Source organism: Hyperolius riggenbachi, chromosome 1 (genome assembly GCF_040937935.1).
Source record: "Hyperolius riggenbachi isolate aHypRig1 chromosome 1, aHypRig1.pri, whole genome shotgun sequence".
NCBI classification, from domain to species: Eukaryota; Metazoa; Chordata; class Amphibia; order Anura; family Hyperoliidae; genus Hyperolius; species Hyperolius riggenbachi.
This window is the reverse complement of record NC_090646.1, coordinates 464,711,542-464,731,468: the sequence shown is the minus strand read 5'-3', so window position 1 is coordinate 464,731,468 and position 19,927 is coordinate 464,711,542. Positions and strand designations below refer to the sequence as shown.

Sequence of the window (19,927 nt, the reverse complement as noted above, 5' to 3'; positions counted from 1 at the left end):
GGTTGTGCACACTAACACCAGCCTCTGTTGCCCCATGGTGTGCCTCCAGGACCCCCCTGCGCGCTGCTATACCCTCCGCAGTGCTAGCGACACACAGCGTGTCGCCAGCACAATGTTTACCTATGCCATGTCTGTTAGCGCCACTCCCCGCCTCCTCTGTATCAGCACTACCCGCCCGCGTCCCTTCCCTCCTGCTGATTGGAGGGAAGGGACGTGGTGCGGGTAGCACCGATACAGAGGAGGCGGGGGGAGCGGCGCTGACTGACACCGCATAGGTAAACATTGTGCTGGCGACACGCAGCAAAAAGCCCAAAATTACTTACGGTAATTTCTTTTCCAGAAGTCGGAAGGACAGCAACCCTGAGATATGTCTCCTTCCACATTCACTGGACAGGAACTAGATTAAACAATTTGCATAATTAGATAGGCAGGGCATACACACACATATATATATATATATCCTCATGTCCTTACCCCCTCAGTTAATAAAAAAGACTCCGCACATAATGATGCTTCCAATAACTTTTAATAGAAATAGCGGTGGGTAGTAAGGGTGCTGTCCTTCCGACTTCTGGAAAAGAAATTACCGTAAGTAATTTTGGGCTTTCCCAGAACGTCTCAGGACAGCAACCCTGAGATGATAAACAAGAATAATATTTAGGGAGGGATTACAGCCTGCAACACTTTCCTGCCGAACGTTAAGTCGGCACTAGCCAATACATCTAGCCTATAATGTCTCACAAAGGTGTTCTGACTTGACCAGGTGGCTGCCTTGCAAATTTGCTCAACTGATGCTCCTGCCCTCTCTGCCCAGGAAGTTGATACTGCTCTGGTAGAATGAGCTCTGACAGTCGAAGCCAGCTGTTTGCCTTGTTGAGCATAAGACAGAGATATAGCCTGTTTGATCCATCTGGCTATGGTTGATTTTGAGGCCTGTTTACCCCTGAATTTTCCGGCGAATAACACTAGTAATGCATTGGAAATCCTCCAGGACTTAGTACGATGAAGATACTCCAGAAGACATCTCTTGACATCTAGGCAATGTAACTTCTGTTCTTTCTGATTGGAAGGGTTATTACAAAAGGAAGGCAGGAAAATTTCTTGAGACCTGTGGAATTTCGAAACCACCTTGGGTAGGAAAGAGGTATCTAGACGAAGTGTAATTCTGTCGTCACTTATAACACAATATGGTTCCAGAATTGACAGTGCCTGTAATTCCCCCACTCTTCTGGCTGATGTTATTGCTAGAAGAAAGGCCGTCTTGATAGTTAAAAGTTTATCAGAACTATCCGCCAGTGGTTCAAAGGGTGGCTCACATAACCCTTGCAGAACAGTGTTCAGATCCCAAGACGGTACTCTGTTATGAATCGTTGGTCTAATTCTCTTAAGTGCCTTGAAGAATCTGATGACATCTTCTTCTTCTGCCAACTTTCTGTCAAGAAAGACTGTCAATGCTGAAACTTGTACTTTCAATGTACTACTACTTAGACCTTTTTGGAAACCCTGTTGAAGAAATTCTAAAACTGAATTGGAATGACCAGTGTCTCTAGAATTCACCTCACACCAATTGCTGTATACCCTCCAGGCTTTAGAGTATATTTGGCGCGTCACCTTCTTCCTACTTTGTAACAGTGTTTCCGATAATTTATTCGAAAAACCCTTACTTTTCAGTATTTGCCATTCAGGCTCCATGCTGAAAGATGAAGAAGGCTCAGATTGGGATGCACCGCCGGTCCCTGAGTTAACAGGTCCTCTTGATCTGGAAGGATCAGATGATCCGAAGCTAATCGTTGTAGCAGAGCAAACCATGGTCTTTTTGGCCAATACGGGACAATCAAGATTGCTTCCGCCTGGTCTCGATAGATTTTGTTCAGTACTCTGGAAATCAAATGTAGAGGCGGAAAAATGTACATTCTGTGATGGCTCCAGCTGATCGAGAAGGCATCTACTATCCACGGCTCGTCTTGGGGACAAAGGGAGCAAAACCTCCGGCATTTCGCATTGTTCCTTCTGGCGAATAAGTCCACCTGAGGAATCTTCCAGTATTCTGTTAACTGGCGAAACACCTGGTCGTTGAGACTCCACTCGTCTTGGGACAGATTGAATCTGCTCAGGTAATCTGCTAGGCAATTTAGTGTTCCCTTTAGGTGAACTGCTCTTATGGATTTGAGATTGCGTTCTGCCCAATGCAGAATCCTTGACGCCTGCTGTTGCAGCGACCTGCTTCTTGTACCTCCCTGGTGATTTATGTACGCCACCACTGTACTGTTGTCTGTACGTATCGTCACATGGTTTTCTGATATATGTACTTTGAATGCCAGTATGGCCTCCCAAACTGCTTGCAGCTCTCTGCTGTTTGAAGACCTGCTGCTGATATGGCTTGACCATTTTCCCTGAGCTGTCAGAGAGTTCAGGTGCGCTCCCCAACCCCAAGAGCTCGCGTCTGTCGTTATGATGCACTGGGTTGGAAACTCCCAAAGATTCCCTGTTATCAGATGTTGTGGCTTCATCCACCACAGTAGTGACTGCTTGACACTCCAAGGAATTATAACTCTCTTGTCCAGAGAGGAGAGATGCTTGTCCCATTTCGACAGGATCCAACTCTGAAGACTTCTGGAGTGTAATTGACCCCACTGTATTGCAGGGAAAGATGAGGTTACTGTGCCCAACAAGGCCATCGCTTTCCTCAGGGATATGGTTTTCAGATTCTGAAAGGAGAGAACAGATTTTAACAACAGAGAAAATTTTTTATCAGGTAGAAACAGTCTCTTATTAGTGGTACATATTTCAAACCCCAAAAATTCCATCTTTTGGAGAGGCTGAAAAGATGATTTTTCCCAATTAATTAACCACCCCAGTGACTGAAGGAAGTCTATCGTGGACTGAGTCTGGGACCCCACCGATTCAACAGAAGGTCCCCATATAAGTAAATCATCTAGGTAAGATATCACTTGAACAGACTGAAGTCTAAGTTCTGCTAAGAGTTCTGCCATGATTTTTGTGAATAGCCATGGAGCCGATGATAACCCAAAGGGAAGGGCGACAAACTGAAAGTGTCTTACCTCTCCTTGTAACACCACTGCAAATCTCAGGAACTGCTGTGAGTGCAGATGAATCGGCACATGCAGATACGCATCTTTCAGATCCAATGATGTCAGATAGCAGCTCTCAAGTAGTAGATTTAATACTGAGCGGATGTTGTCCATCCGAAACTTTCTGTATCTTACTGTGGTGTTTAGCTTTTTTAGGTTTAAGATGAACCTGTAACTCCCTTGAGGTTTTCTTATTAGAAAGACTGGGGAATAAAACCCCAGTTTTCCCTGGCCTCTTGGGACTCTCCGTATGACTCTTTTCTCCAATAGCAAGTTTATCTCTGACTGGAGGGCATGAGCCTGAACTGGAGCTCTTGGGGAAGGGGTCACCCAGAATTGAGATGGAGGTGGGGCTATGAACTCTATTCTGTATCCCTGGAGAATAATGTCCAGTAGCCACTTGCTTTTGAATTTTAACTGCCAATGTTCGAAAAAATGAGCTAGTCTGCCCCCCACTGGAACCCTGGCGTCATTGTTTTGTTGGTTGACCTGCCGAGGTATATGGAGCATTGGGTTTGGAACGCTGGGACTTGTTGGGAATCCATCTTCTTCTCTGGTTCCCTTTGTTTTCCTGTTCGCTCTTTCCTGAAACACGAAAGGAACGGTTAGGGCGGAAAATCTTTCTTTTGTATGGGAAATTCTTCTTTTTATCAGCAGACCTCTCAAGTGTTTCCTCTAATTTGGTTCCAAATAACAAGCCTCCTTCACATGGAATACTACACAATTTTGACTTAGAGGAAGTATCTCCCTGCCATGTTTTCACCCAGATTCCTCTTCTAGCAGAATTAACCAGGGCTGTGGTTCTTGCTGTGAGCCTAACTGAATCATCAGCAGCATCTGATAGGTAATTTGTTGCATGCAAAATTTTGGGGAAAAAATTCAAAATTTCCTCCCTAGATACCCCTGAGCCTATCTGAGACTGGACCTCTACTAACCAAATTTTTAATGATCTTGCTACCGCTGTGGATGCAATAGAGGGTTTGAAATTTAAAGATGCTGCTTCCCATGCTCTTCGCAAAATATTGTCCATCTTTTTATCGATTGGGTCCTTTAAACAACCAAAATCTTCGAATTGAAGATCTGATTTTCTGGATACTTTAGAGAGAGATGGGTCTAGCTTGGGTGCAGAGCCCCAAAACTTCTGGTCTTCAGGACTATAAGGATATCTTTTGTTTAGTGATTTAGGCCAGAAAGCCCTCCTATCTGGGTTATCCCATTCACTCCTAATAATTCCCTTAAGGCTACTATGTACTGGAATGAAAGTCACTTGGGGTTCTGACAAAGTCTCATACATCTGGTCTAATGGAGATAGGGTCTTTGGCTCTATAGTAATACCCATGGCTTCATGCATAGCTGCTAATAATTCCTTCATAAAGTCTGTGGAAAAAGCAAACTTTTGATTCTTTATAGTTTTATCAGCAGATTTTTCAGTCTCTGAGGGTATCTCTTCCAGAGATGAAATATCCAATTCCCCTTCTGACATTTCTGAATCTTCAGAATCTGCATCTCTCCTCTTCCTTTTTAAAGTGGGGCCCTCCAAAGGAACTGAACCTGAAGGCCCTGGGATCTCTGACTCTGCTGGAACCGCAGAGACTGCTACCGGCACTGAAGACATTTGTACATTCGATACTGCCGCTTCTGGGGCCCTGATAGTCTGTACAGCGGAAGAAATTTCAGATCTAATCCATCCTTTCAATTCCTTTAACATAGTGGGGGTTTCCTCATTAACCACCTTTTTAGTACAATCTTGGCATAATACTTTTGAGGTAGACATATAATTTCCACATATAGCACATCTTTTCCCTGATTTATGCGTTGTTCTAGAACCAGCATGTGATGCAGTCTTGTCCGCTTTATCAGGTTTATCAAGTTTATCAGGCTTGTCAGGCTTATCAGCTTTATCAGTTTTGTCTTGTCTTGATCCGGATTTGGATTCAGACTTAGAAACTGGTCTTTCCATTTTAGGCTGAAATAAAAACAAATACCAGCCATTAGCTCAGCCAAGCCTAATAACTCTCTTAAGGATATGTAAACAATCACCTCAAATGTTACATACCAGAGAGGGTACGGAACTTGTCTCCACAGAGCCCTGGGAGGAAGATCCATCGGCAGCCTCCATAGTCAAACTCATAGTGAGACTAGGACATCAGCTTAAATAGCTGTTTAACATAATTGCTTAAGCCCACTCATTGTGCATTAACCTAATGCTGATTCCTACCTCCTGTGGTAATCCCCTTAGCGTTCCTCCCGGCAATCTCCTGCAGCTGAGACTGGTGTGTCAGCCGACGCTGATTCCCATGCTGCAATGGCCGCTGGAACGCACGCCGGGCCAGGAACTTCCTGCTTCCGGATTTCCGACTTCCGGTCACGCGAGGCGCCTGTCACGTGACCCTAGGGCGGGCAGTTTCCGGATTCAGACACCGCTTGTCCTCCGAACATAGCACAAGGGGAGAGGCCAGTGCGCACAGCATGATCCCGCGCTGAGCAACTAGCCAGCGCCGACAAAGGGGAATCACACAAGCCGCGGCTCCTGTGGACTCACATGGGTGGCCAAGCCTTACCCCCTACATCTAGCATCCTGCTGGACAGAAAAACAACTGAGGGGGTAAGGACCTGACGAGAGAGATATATATATATATATATATGTGTGTGTGTATGCCCTGCCTATCTAATTATGCAAATTGTTTAATCTAGTTCCTGTCCAGTGAATGTGGAAGGAGACATATCTCAGGGTTGCTGTCCTGAGACGTTCTGGGAAATAGTGGTTCATACTATGTGAAACAAGCAGTGAGTGGCGATGCCAAGCTCCAGAGAAAATAGCTGTGTAATCAGTGTATAATGAACGTCCCCCTCAGCAGCGGTTCCCCCTCCTCCCTAGGACAATAGGCAGGCAGCAACTCCCCCTCCTCCCCAGGACAATCAGCAGTTTTCCCTGCTCCCCAGGACAATCGGCAGACAGCAACTCCCCCTCCTCCCCAGGACAATCGGCAGACAGCAACTCCCCCTCCTCCCCAGGACAATCGGCAGGAAGCAGCTCCCCCTCCTCCCCAGGAAAACAGGCAGGCAGCAGCTCCCCCTCCTCCCCAGGACAAATCGGCACGCAGCAGCCCCTCCCCCACTCCTCCCCAGGACAATCTGCAGGCAGCAGCTCCCCCTCCTTCCCAGGACTATCAGCAGGCGGCAACTCCCCTTCCTCCCTAGGACAATAGGCAGGCTTCAGCTCCACCTCCACCTCTTCCCCAGGACAATCGGCAAGCAGCAGCTCCCCCTCCTCCCCAAGACAATCGGCAGGCAGCAGCTCCCCCTCCTCCCCAGGACAATCGGCAGGCAGCAGCTCCCCCTCCTCCCCAGGACAATCGGCAGGCAGCAGCTCCCCCTCCTCCCCAGGACAATCGGCAGGCAGCAGCTCCCCCTCCTCCCCAGGACAATCGGCAGGCAGCAGCTCCCCCTCCTCCCCAGGACAATCAGCAGCTCCCCCTTCTCCCCAGGATAACAGGCAGGCAGCAGCTCCCCCTCCTCCCCAGGACAATAGGCAGGCAGCAGCTCCCCCTCCTCCGCCAGACAATCGTCAGGCAGCATCCCCCCCCCTCCCTCCCCAGGACAATCGGCAGGCAGCAGCTTCCACTCTTCAACACAGGACAATCGTCAGGCAGGAAAAGAGACATGTGGAGCTATAAATACTGCAGGGGAGATGACAGCAAGCTGGGAGATTAGAACTATTTGTGTGTGATGTGTACATATGTATTTTGTGTGTATGTGTCTCTGGGCATATGTATAAGTGGGATCACTTATAACTTGGAGGGGGGAGAGGAGACATGGCCCCAACACTGTGGTGACGCTCCAGAAGACGACCCTGCACCTTGAAAATGCCCCTGGATTTCCTTCTCTAAACCTAGACGCATCTAATAGTCAGGTGCATCTTATGGAGCAAAAACAATACGATAAATTTATACTTTTTCTTGTCCAACCTGTCAGCAGCAAAATGCCTTACTAGTTAGTGCTCCAGGGCTGTGGAGTCGGAGTTGGAGTCGGAGTCAAGGAAATTTTGGGCACCCGGAGTTGGAGCGGAGTCGTTGATTTCATAAACTGAGTCGGAGTCAGATGACTTTTGTACAAAATCCACAGCCCTGTTCAGTATTAGACTAAGGAGTCGGAGTCGAGGAGTCGGAGCCAATTTGGGTACCTGGAGTCGGAGTCGTGGTTTCATAAACTGAGAAGTCTGAAGATTTTTGTACCGACTCCACAGCCCTGGTGCTCAAACTGTCTTTAGTAAGCATTTCATCTAATGCCTCCAAACTTAATCACAGCGGTGATGGGGCTGCAGGAGGTGTGTGTTTAAAAATCATGAGTTTTGCGATAGTGGTCCTTTAATTAAGCCCACTGGGTTGTTTATTTTTTGCACCTGAGCAACTTTCACCTCCCATTCATTTGATAATAACTTTATCACTACTCATCACAATGAATTGATCTATATCTTGTTTTTTTCCGCCACCAATTAGGGTTTCTTTGGGTGATGCATTTTGCTAATAATTAAATCCATTTTAACAGGAATATTAAAGGAATACTATCGATTCACATATTTTTTTTAATTGACAGGAATTGTTTGAGAAGTGCTGCTAAGTACTGGTGTATACATTTTAGTAGCAACTTTTGTTTACTGTTATCAACATACTTTCAAAGTTTACTGATGCCAAAACTGACGGCTGACTGAGCCATGAGGAGAGGGGAAATTCCCCTCACACTTGATCAGTTAACTCTATGTGTAGCTCTGTGTGTGACAGAGAGAGAGAGCTCCCAACAGCTGCAGATCCTGTGTCATGTGTTTCGGACTGAGGAAATGTAACTAATTCTCACAGCTTGTTCATACTGTTTTTGCTTTCAGAGTTTGATATGTTTGATATTCGCTTTCTGTAGTCTGCTATGCAACTCTGACTGTGCATTTAAGCAGACACCCCTTCTGCAATTGATTTGTCCCAATATAGCTAAATCCTACCCTCAATAAATTACAGCTTTTGCCTCTGATATTTAACATGAAAAGTAGGAAAATGTTTACATAGCTACTTAGACATTATTTGTACATTGTCATTTTAGAACACTTGGGTATCGATAGTATTCCTTTAAGCAAGAAATGGAAAAATCATTATTTCTCAGTTTTTGGCAATTATAGTTTGAAATTAATACATGCTACCGTCATTAAAACACATGTATTTTATTTGTCCATGTGTCCCGCTTATTAAACCATTTAAATTATATCCCTATCACAATGTATGGCGCCAATATTTTATTTGGAAATAAAGGTGCATTTTTTTCAATTTGCGCTTTGTTCGCGCATGCGCAGTACTTTCACGCCGGCCGCCGTGATGACGCGAGGCGGCCGGCGTGTGACGTAATTCGCGTCATATGCGGAAGAAGCAGCCCGACACTCGGGAGAGTGTCGCCCGGGCTGCGGCCTGCCAGCCATTCCGGAGCGGGGAGAAGGAGAGGAGCCAGGACGCCGGCGTGGGACCTCCCGACCAGCACTGGGCTGGAAAAAGCCCCTGGTGAGTACAACTTTCCTTTTTTTTCTGAGCTCGGAGTCCCTTTAACTAGTCACCTGTATAAAAGACACCTGTCCACAGAATCAATCAATCAAGCAGACTCCAAACTCTCCAACATGGGAAAGACCAAAGAACTGTCCAAGGATGTCAGAGAGAAAATTGTAGACCTGCACAAGGCTGGAATGGGCTACAAAACCATTAGCAAGAAGCTGGGAGAGAAGATGACAACTGTTGGTGCGATTGTTCGAAAATGGAAGGAGCACAAAATGACCATCAATCGACCTCGCTCTGGGGCTCCACGCAAGATCTCACCTCGTGGGGTGTCAATGGTTCTGAGAAAGGTGAAAAAGCATCCTAGAACTACACGGGAGGAGTTAGTGAATGACCTCAAATTAGCAGGGACCACAGTCACCAAGAAAACCATTGGAAACACATTACACCGCAATGGATTAAAATCCTGCAGGGCTCGCAAGGTCCCCCTGCTCAAGAAGGCACATGTGCAGGCCCGTCTGAAGTTTGCCAATGAACACCTGAATGATTCTGTGAGTGACTGGGAGAAGGTGCTGTGGTCTGATGAGACCAAAATAGAGCTCTTTGGCATTAACTCAACTCGCTGTGTTTGGAGGAAGAAAAATGCTACCTATGACCCCCAAAACACCGTCTCCACCGTCAAGCATGGGGGTGGAAACATATTGCTTTGGGGGTGTTTTTCTGCTAAGGGCACAGGACAACTTAATCGCATTAACGGGAAAATGGACGGAGCCATGTATCGTGAAATCCTGAACGACAATCTCCTTCCCTCTGCCAGGAAACTGAAAATGGGTCGTGGATGGGTGTTCCAGCACGACAATGACCCAAAACATACAGCAAAGGCAACAAAGGAGTGGCTCAAGAAGAAGCACATTAAGGTCATGGAGTGGCCTAGTCAGTCTCCGGACCATAATCCAATAGAAAACCTATGGAGGGAGCTCAAGCTCAGAGTTGCACAGAGACAGCCTCGAAACCTTAGGGATTTAGAGATGATCTGCAAAGAGGAGTGGACCAACATTCCTCCTAAAATGTGTGCAAACTTGGTCATCAATTACAAGAAACGTTTGACCTCTGTGCTTGCAAACAAGGGTTTTTCCACTAAGTATTAAGTCTTTTATTGTTAGAGGGTTCAAAAACTTATTTCACTCAATGAAATGCAAATCAGGGGCTATCTTTTATAAAAGGTTATTTTTTCAATGTTCCTTTTGATGTGCTATCTGGCACTGTTAAAATAAACCTACCATTGAAATGATACTGTTCTGAGACTTTTCATTTCTTTGTCATTGGACAAACTTACAAAATCAGTGAGGGGTCAAATAATTATTTTCTCCACTGTAAATATTTAAAGAGTTCAGTCCCTAAGGTAACTATATGTATTTTTTTTTATTGTAATTTTTTTTTATTACAAAGAAAGAATAAAAAAAAAAAAAAAAATTGGGGAGTGTGGGAGGTAAGGAGTTAATTTATAATGTAAAACTATGTGTAGGTGTATGAAAAATGCTTTTGGGTGTAGTTTTACTATTTGGCCACAAGATGGCCACAGTAACTTTTTGTGAATGCGTCCTGCAAGTGTAGGAAGTAAGCTTGCAGGAAGTTCAGGGAGGCTGGGAAACTTTTTTTTTCACAATGATCGCGCTGCTTCTCATAGAAGCAGCCGATCTTTGCTGTGGGGCTTAGATCAACGAATGGTTATTCCCGTTCATTGATCTCCGGGCGAGCGGGCGGTGGCCTGCACGAGCGCGCGTAGCGGCGGGAGCTGCGTATATCTCCGTCCCTGGTGGTTAAAGGTTGTGCAAAGGGACGGAGATATACGCACCTGCGGTGGTAAAGTGGTTAATATACTCCTTTGACATGCATATTTAAAAAAAGTTAAGACCCTTAGGTAACGATGTTTTTTTTTTACCATTTCACCACAAGATGGCCACAGTCAAAAAGTCCTGGAAGCGTGATCGTATGCTTCCAGGAAGCATTAGGAGGACGGGAAACTTTTTGTAACTCCCCCTCAGTTTTTCTGCGGGGGGGGGCTTTGTGCAATGAATGGAATCTATAATCCCATTCATTGATCGCTGGGCTAACAGCCGGCTGCAGGAGCGAGCGCGCTCAGCCTATCTGGACGAGAATGTTCGTCCAGATAGGCTTAAGTGGTTAAATTCATCGAAGTACAAACAGCATGCTCCTGGTTCCTGGAACACATCCTGAGTGTGAACTCAAAATTCCTATACATTTTGTTTCATAACTGGATTTTATATATTTGTTGTCTGGAAAACAATTCCATATGACATGCGCTGTCTCCATTGACACAGAAAAGAAATTGAACGTGTGCAAGATAAAACCTTCACACAATAAACGTGTACCTTCAGTTAGTGGGAACAGTTCACCCATTTTCTGGCGGGCACGTCTCAACTTTTCCAGTTCCCCTTCCTGCCGCAACAGCTTGATGAGGTCCACATGGCAGTTGTAGTCAAAGGCATTGATTGACAGCTGGTACAATTGAGAAAAATATTTTAAGTTATAATACAAATATTATCCAATATTAATCAATGCATGCTAAAATAACGTTTACTATTTCTGAGGCACATACACAGAAAAGTATAAAGGAGATAAAAAAAATGTTTTACGTTTTTTTGAAAATCGGTATAAAACAATTTTATGGTCGATTGGAACAGAATTTAAATCAACCCAATTGTTGGATTTTGCAATCAAATCAGAAAAGAGAAAATGCCCTAATTGACCCACTTATGGGATCAATAATTACCTTCCAGTTACTTTCGATTGCAAAAATCACAATAAAAGATTACATCTGATAAAAAAAATTGTACCGGTCAAGGCCACTTTATACAGATCTGTCCATCGGGACAAAATGAACAGGGAGAATTACTTCAAAAACTTCACGCACTGCCTGGTGCCAATCTCTTAAGTGCCCAACCCCCAATAACAATCGACGCCGATGGGCCTTGCCATTCCGACGGAACAGAGACACAGAAGAGGCGTCGCGCCGCGTAGACTGATCTCCCGTCGCCTGGCTACAGCAGAGCAGATCACCATGCACGAAGCTCGGTGCACACATGTTACCTGCTCCTCCAGCCGCAGGATCTCCGCCTCACACTCCTTATCATCCTCCTCAGCAGAGGAAGACTCGCCCGATTCCGCAGAAGACCCATCTTCGGGCTGTTGTTGTTCTTCCCCCTCAGACTCCATTTCCTCGTCCCCCTCTCCCTGGTCTGCCAGCGCCTGACCCTCGCTCTCCCCAATTCCGTGCTTAGCGGCCGCCATCGTGCTCTGTGCTGCTGGTTCACAGCGCTGTGGGGCGGCCGGGCCTTCCTCGGCGACTCCTGTCTTCATAACAACTCGTCACAACACATACAAATTGTTTGCCCGTATAAAGCTATCAGAGTGCCCTGAGGAGTCTTCTTTATTGTATTCAGATTATACACAGACCATACATTCCGTTACAAATCCTGTGCCTCTTTCATACAGGCGTGTAAAGCCAGCCCTGTCTCCAGGGAAACGGAGGACCCGCGTTTTCTGGGTCCTCCGCCTGACGTACGCGCGATGTTTTGTGTTTAGTTTTGTAAAGAGCAGACTTTGGCAATCTTTGCTGGCTGGGTGTGTTGCGAGGCTGTGACATTAGTTGATATTTGTATTATTAGCAATACTTTACAATGGGTTAATCACCGGGGACAACAGACTGGACTATACTCACGCATACTACAGTACTGTATATATATTCAGTCAATAATTTGGAGGGTTTTTTTTCTTTAAAATTTTTAAATGCTGCTGAAAGCGAGCTCAGACATTGTTTAAAATTGCACTATAATCAATATACGTGTATTTGCATGCAATATTCATGCAACAGCTTGAACAGGAATCATAGGTCTCGCCAGTTAATGCATATACAGTATTGATGCATTTATTTTTATTTTCTTTCTTTTTCTTTATGCTGTCTTAAGTTAATTATGCAACATTTGTAATCGGGCTGTATTTACATCTTGGGAGCCTATGAGCGTAGTTCTGGTGCCCTCAACTCCACACTTCTCTGATCTCACAGATCTTGATGTGAACACAGGTTTTTCTGCCAAACTGCCTCTTAAAGTGTTCCAGAGATGGACAGAGATTCTCCCCTCTAATCACACCCTGATCACCTATCAATCACCCCGTCACCACATGTCACTGCTACCCATCAGATCAGACCCTAATCTGCCCCTTGCAGGCACCCAAACACCCGCCCACACCCTCAGATCGCCTTCAGACCCCCCCGATCACCTCCCCAGTGCATTATTTACATCTGTTCTCCCCTCTAATCACCCACTGATCACCCATCAATCACCCCCTGTCACTGCTACCCATCATACCCATCAGATCAGACTCTCATCTGCCCCTTGCGGGCACCCAATCACCCGCCCACACGATCAGATTGCGCTCAGACCACCCCCCCTAATCACCTCCGCAGTGCATTGATTGCATCTATTCTCCCCTCTAATCACACCCTGATTACCTATCAATCACCACCTGTCACCCCCTAGCACACCTACCCATCAGATCAGGCCCTAATTTGCCCGTGTGGGCTCCTGATCACTCGGCTAAATCCTCAGACCCCCTTCCGATCACCTCCTCAGTGCATTAATTGCATCTATTCTCGCCTCTAATCACCCCCTGAGACACCCATCAATCACCTCCTGTCACCCCCTAGCACTCCTACCCATCAGATCAGGCCCTAATCTGCCCCCCTGCGGGCTTCTGATCAGCCGGCCAAACCCTCACTCGCCCCACCGCACTGACAGATTTTGTTTTTCTGATCACTGCTGGTCTTGCACCGCGATGCACTGATATTCCTATGGGGCTTTTACATTGATTGCAGTACAGCACATCATGCCGTGCGTTAATCTAGTAAGGCTTTCATCTGCCGTGGGAGCTGACAGTGTAGTGTCCACTGTGGTCTTGCTGAAGCCTGGGGCAGATTACCACCATAGGTTATATATGGATGCATCCGCCTGCCTGGGACTATCGTGGACTGCACAGAAGTGCTTACCGCAACTGATCCAATGCAGACTGAAAAGTTTGAACCACTCCTATTTATAAAATAGGATGTGTTTACTGTCAGTTTTGTGATGAGCGGACAACGAACAAAAATGGCTGTTCTCAGCTGAAATAACACATGCTGTAAGTCTGCATGTACGTATGCGTTTACAGTTGCAGTAAAGCATACTTTCATTGTACTGTATGTGTCACTGTATGGATGCACCACATATCTAATGTGCACAGTGTGACAGGACTGTTAAACTAAAACAAATATTTGTAAACTAACCCATAATCAGTTGAGTGTCACAATGCAATGAAGTCTAATTTCTAGCTCATATCTGTTCAGTCTAACCAGTCCCATTATTTATTTATTTATTTATTTATTTGTTGTATTTATAAAGCGCCAACATATTACGCAGCGCTGGACATTAATTTAGGTTACAGACAATATTTAGGGGTGACAAACAGCAATATGACAATACAGGAATACAAGAAAACCAGATCACACAGCACAGTATGAGTACAAGGTAATGCTTAGTCAGTCACTGGATGGGAGCATGGAGTAATGCCTAGTACACACTAGCAATTTTGATGGATCAATCATTGGTCAATTTTACCACCTCCATGTAGTATGAAGGCCAAACAGATTTTCAATTCTATGCAGATTATATAGGTAAATGGTCATACTACATAGAGGTGGTAAAATTGACCAATGATTGATCCATCAAAATTGCTAGTGTGTACTAGGCATTAGGCAAGTTAGGTTCACTCAAATGCATAGCATGGGTGCACAGTAATAGAGGTGCATGATCAGGTAGGACACAAAAGGAGTGAGGACCCTGCCCAAAGGCTTACAATCTAGAGGGAGAGGTAGGGACACGAGAGGTAGGGGACCAGAGTTCGGCTGGGTTTAGAGCAATTGTGAGGGGTGGTAGGCAAGAGTGAAAAGGTGAGTTTTGAGGGCCTTCTTGAAGGTGTTGAGTGTGAAGGTGAGTGTGAAGGTGTTAAGTTCAATGCAATGAAGTCCAACATTTCTGTTCAGAGCTTGTTCACACTGTAGGTGTTTTCTGCTTTTTTTTTTTACACGCAGGCGACTTTTAAAATCACCCACCAAACGCTTGTGAAATGTCTATGAGAAGGTTCATATTAGCGCGAGTCGTGTGCTTTGCGTTCGGCAAAGCAGTGCATGGGCCAGTTTTTGGGCGATTCCGCCTCAATGGAAAGTATAGAAACGCAAAAAGCTCACAAAATCGCTTTGTGTAGCAATTGCATTCACGTTTTTAAGAATAAATACATTGTATTTATTATTTCCCGGGTCAAAGAGTTCACTTCCTGACTTGCGTCACGGAGTGAATTAGAAAAATGCTTGGGAAAAGCGCTTCGAAAAGCACTTTTAACAAAAATGCATCGCCCACCCAAGCGCCAAGAAAGGAAACATAAAATCGCCTTAAAAAAAAAGCCAACGCGGAAGGACACGCAAACAGAACGCAATGTGAACAAGGCCTCATAGGCCTGGTGCACACCAAAAAACGCTAGCAGATCCGCAAAATGCTAGCAGATTTTGAAACGCTTTTTCTTCTTTTTCTGTACCGTTTCAGCTAGCATTTTGCGGTTTTGTGAAGCGTTTTTGGTGTAGTAGATTTCATGTATTGTTACAGTAAAGCTGTTACTGAACAGCTACTGTAACAAAAAAACGCCTGGCAAACCGCTCTGAAGTGCCGTTTTTCAGATCGGTTTGCGTTTTTTCCTATACTTAACATTGAGGCAGAAACGCATCCACAATCCAAAATCTACAGCAGCCCGGGAGTATGCGTTTCTGCAAAACGCCTCCCGCTCTGGTGTGCACCAGCCCATTGAAATACACATTGGCTATCATTCATAAAGCATTTCCGCATGCGGAAATGCTTAAAACAGCTGACTTTACCGACCACTCGGCAAAGTCAGCATTCATAAAGCCTCTTTCCGCATGGAAAAATGACACTACCGAGCAGAGTGATAAATCACCGACTTGTGCGGTGATTATCGGTACAAATGTAGCAAAATGTTCATTCATGAATATCACCGCAAGCGGTGTGAGGTCGGGAAGTACCGCTCACTCTGATGTGGCGATAACAATGTAAGTGAATGGAGACACACAGACCTCCCAGGCAGCTGCAGCAGAGCGGAACACGGAGAAATGTATCAACTCGGCAGCTTCCGTGTCTCCGCAAGCCTACCGCCAGCTTAGTTCGGGGAATCTCCGCACTGCTTCCGCACATGGATACATCTTCATGAATGCCCACCCAGAAGTCTAAAAATCCGCCAGCGGTGTTTTCCCGCACTGATTCTGTTTACCGACAGCCTGTTCATGAATGATAGCCATTTGATGTGCTGATAAAAAGCGGACAGAAGCGCACAGATGGAAACGTGGCCTTACCCTAGCGGATCCGCACCCGCAAGCGGATCGCAAACCGCAGCAGAACCGCTCTGGTGTGCACTAGGCCATAAGTCAGTGCACCAAAACGTTATTTTCACATATCCACGTAGGGCCCTCTCAGTGTCCATTGTAATATAGTTGACACCGGATATGCAAGTTAGGTACAGCTTTTAACCCTTTCATGTATGTCTGTAGCAGACTGTGGAGCACACATTTCCGGACAGTAGATATGCTGCCATTTAAAAAAAATAATAATAATCAACACGTGTCACACTGCAACCGAGCATGTATATGCTGCTCAACTTGTTAGGGCCTTTTTCCACTAGCCTGCGATTTGCGATTTGCTTCTGATCGCAAATCGCAAGGTACATTAAACTAATGGAAACTGCAGCAGCAATTTCCATTAGTGCGATCCGATTGCGATGCGATTTTGGTCAAAGCGCAATCGTCGTCCTGCCGCGTTTTGTATGCGATTGAGCTGGACTATAATGAATATAGTAGCTCAATCGGAATCGCAAGGTGGAAATTGAAACGCGATTGCGATCAGAATCGCGATCGCATTTCATAGTGGAAAAGAGCCCTAAAACCATTCCTTCCCGTTCCCAAAGAGTGCTTGCAATAATGGCCGAACACAGCTGGAACTATGCTGGTTCACGTGTGTTGGGCTAAGCTGCAGTTTCCATTAGTTTAATGTACCTTGCGATTTGCGATCAGAAGCAAATCGCAGGCTAGTGGAAAAAGGCCCTTAAATCCTTCCACACAGTTCTGAAGTTGTGTATTATGGGGAATACAAAACTTCAGAGCCGACTTTTCCCTTCCAGCACCCTTTGCGTCTCTACTAGTTGCATAACAGATAACGTTGGTCACATGACCACCATGATGATCTAACTTGTCTCCTCTCCAGCGCTTTCCACTGGATGATCACGTGACGTCCGTAAAGCGATACGTCTTTACGCCGCGTCACCTCCTCCTGAGACTCTGCTGGGACGCAATGGCTGGAGTGGGCCGTGTGTTTTGCTCGCTGTGGAGTAGGTGCTCGGTACCGGAGCTGCGGGTGCCTTGCGCCGCCTATCACAAGAAGGTAGGTTTGCGCTGTTTGCATAGTGATACATGGGCATGGCTAGGAGCAGAACCGAAGGGGGCTCGTAGTGGGATCAGCTGAGCTAAACAGTTGCGCAGGGGGGAGGAGGAGGAGGGGCTGATGGCACATTTCCCGGTGTTTTGACAAGATGACCTACCCGTCCTACCGGCTGAAGCTGGAACGCAACACGCTGTGTCCTGCGCTGCAACCCTCCTGCCAGCTTCCAGTGGCAGAGATCAGCACTGGCCCTTGCTTTATCTACCTCCGTTTACTTGTTTTCAGGTTTTATACAGATTGTTTTGTGTAGATGCAATTTCTGATATTTGTTTAAAATCCAGCGACTGGATTGACTGTATCCAAAAGACTGACAAACGGCACCGTGTCAGACATTCCTTGTACCACTGACTTCGCCCAAGGGCACCCATCCATGAGATTAGTGTGTGGTGCAACTGAAAAAGAAAAAAACAAAATACTGGAGCCATTGCCCAGACAAGCCAGTGTGCAGCTACACAGGCAATTCCTATTTGTATAGTTAATGTGGAATTATGTATCCATTCTACCTTTATTATATTGTATTTGCCATTATTTTCCACAGTAAAAACACACAAGAGATTTTGGTTTCTTTGAAGTGTCCATGCAGTAAATATACATGATTATACAATTGTTCTCTGCAGAGACCAGGTGTGACCATAATTTGAACAGATTGTTTAGATAGGCTCTCACTTTAAAGTTCATACACACCTACCATCTGTCCCAACTATCTACCAAATTTGTCTGTTATGCTGGGCATACACAGCTCGTTTTTGCCACTCGATTCTCCCGTTCAATCGGTTCGCCGCTCATTTTTGCAGTTGATTCTCTTATCTTCTGCTTGTTTTTCTTATTTTCCATTCTCTGCTATCGAGTGGGAGATCAGACATGTTGCACATTATCTATCGAGCCTCTAAATGGCTCAGAAACAAACCGTGTATTCGCAGCATAAAGCCCCATACAACTTTTGTTGTGAAACAAGTTGAAACCACTGAAAAAAGTATTTTGCTATTGTTCAAACAGCTGATAAGAAGTCAATCCAACTGTTGGCTTGACTTCTTATCAGTCTTATCAGTTTTTAAACAATAGCAAAATATTTTTTTTTGTTGTTTCACAAATAAAGCTGTTTGACAATTGTGCTGCATAAAAGACTGCTGTTGAGTGTGTGAATGGGGCTTAACAGACAAGTTTGGCAGATAGTTGGACAGATAGTTGGTAGGTGTATATGAACCTTTACATGGAAGTGGTAATTCCAGCCAAGACTGTATAATCAAGATTGCATAGTGTATAACCAGCAGGTCCTCGGGAGACAGGTGAGATCCAACTTCCACATCTTTTCTGGCAGAATTGTGACATAAATGTTCTTGTTTGGACTGAGCTGCCATGTTTTATAGTTGCCATACAAGCCCTAGGTACTAAACTTTTGACTGTTACATATGTATTGCATTTAAAACATTTGAGTTGCATAAAGTCTTCTGCTTAGTCGGATTATACTCTGACAACCATTATTTACTTCATCCTGCAGCTTGTACTCCGATTCTTCATAGGAGAGACCAGACAGTGAGCCTAAAAAGCATGTCTGTACTACAGTCGTGAGCAAACCAATCGCCTGACCCAATCCCAAATATTTTTTTGCAAAAAAGTGTACCTTTTTACAGGGTCAATGCGTTCTGTTGCTATGCGGGGGGAGGCCGGCTAATGGAGTGGTCCAGGAGTGATGTGGGGACAATCCTCTCGGCCAAAGTGATCCATTAGGCTAATCGCTTGCGCAGGTGTGGAGCCACTGTGCACAAGCTAGACTGTCGGCAAAGGCGGTTATTATTGGCTCCCTCAGTTGAGATTCATCTAACTTTTGTACAAGTCTTAAGCAACATGAATTATTCGATGTACTGTGTCAAGCTTTTTGTAATTGCAGAATAAGAACATGGGTATGACTACTTGCCCCAAGGCAGAGCATGTTCAGAAAAGCCAAGAAATAACAGGGTCATGGGCCTGCTGTTACAAGCTTGTTTGCAATCAAGCCATCTGTGAATGCTTTGGCTTCTCATTATTCTTTTAGGCTGGTAGCACACTTGTTTGAATTGTTCAAATTGCACACTATTGCACTGGTCATGGACTGCAATGGCATGCTCGGGAATCGCAAGGTTTTTGTTCAATCGTTCGTTTACAATTTTTCCCTGGGATTTCAAAACATGGTATACTTCTTACTTCCATGAATTTCTTAATAAAATACATTATGCCGCAACCCAACAAATTGTGAACCATTGTGGAAAATCAAAGGAAATGGGATCAGAAATGTAGAACATAGAGCACCGCAAACTGTCGGAAATAGAAAAAAAGTGCCACCAAGTAACAGCTTACAAATGTATACCAACACTGTTGTGACTGCTGACAGTCAATCTGTTCCTCCTCCTTAAAAACTCCTTGACACTTCTCTGTGCTCGCCAGTCCGGAGAAGATGTAAACACACTGTAGACTCACTTTAATGCTGCAGGATAGATTAATTACTTACCTGATCCAGTCAAGGTTAATTGCTTCCCTGATCCAATGTAATTGGAAGGTGAGGCTCTGGCCCCTTGGGAACGCATTTGCAAAATCTGAAGCTCTTCGGAAATCTCCGCCTGCAGTGCCGTGGCTCACCGACATCTAGGCAGCCACCAATTAGGCCACTGCTGCCTAGCTGGCAGAGAGCTGTGGCTACACAGATGGAGGTGGCCAGAGC

General features: G+C 45.3%; 2 protein-coding genes across 3 annotated transcripts in view; one reads left to right on the top strand and one right to left on the bottom strand.

Moving 5' to 3' along the window:
- SART3 (spliceosome associated factor 3, U4/U6 recycling protein) overlaps positions 1 to 12,150 on the bottom strand; it is a 56,492-nt gene extending 44,342 nt beyond the window's left edge. For both annotated transcript variants that reach the window (XM_068239624.1, XM_068239630.1), the window contains exons 1-2: positions 11,732 to 12,150; positions 11,014 to 11,140 (exon numbers count right to left, since the gene is read on the bottom strand). In XM_068239624.1, the coding sequence (XP_068095725.1) occupies positions 11,014 to 11,140; positions 11,732 to 12,001 (397 nt within the window). In that variant the 5' untranslated portion in view covers positions 12,002 to 12,150. The remainder of the gene's footprint in view (positions 1 to 11,013; positions 11,141 to 11,731) is intronic.
- A 4,866-nt stretch (positions 12,151 to 17,016) lies between these two features.
- Positions 17,017 to 19,927, top strand: part of ISCU (iron-sulfur cluster assembly enzyme) — a 16,108-nt gene continuing 13,197 nt past the window's right edge. The window contains exon 1 of the mRNA XM_068239645.1: positions 17,017 to 17,175. Coding sequence (XP_068095746.1) covers positions 17,086 to 17,175 — 90 coding nt within the window. The 5' untranslated portion in view covers positions 17,017 to 17,085. The remainder of the gene's footprint in view (positions 17,176 to 19,927) is intronic.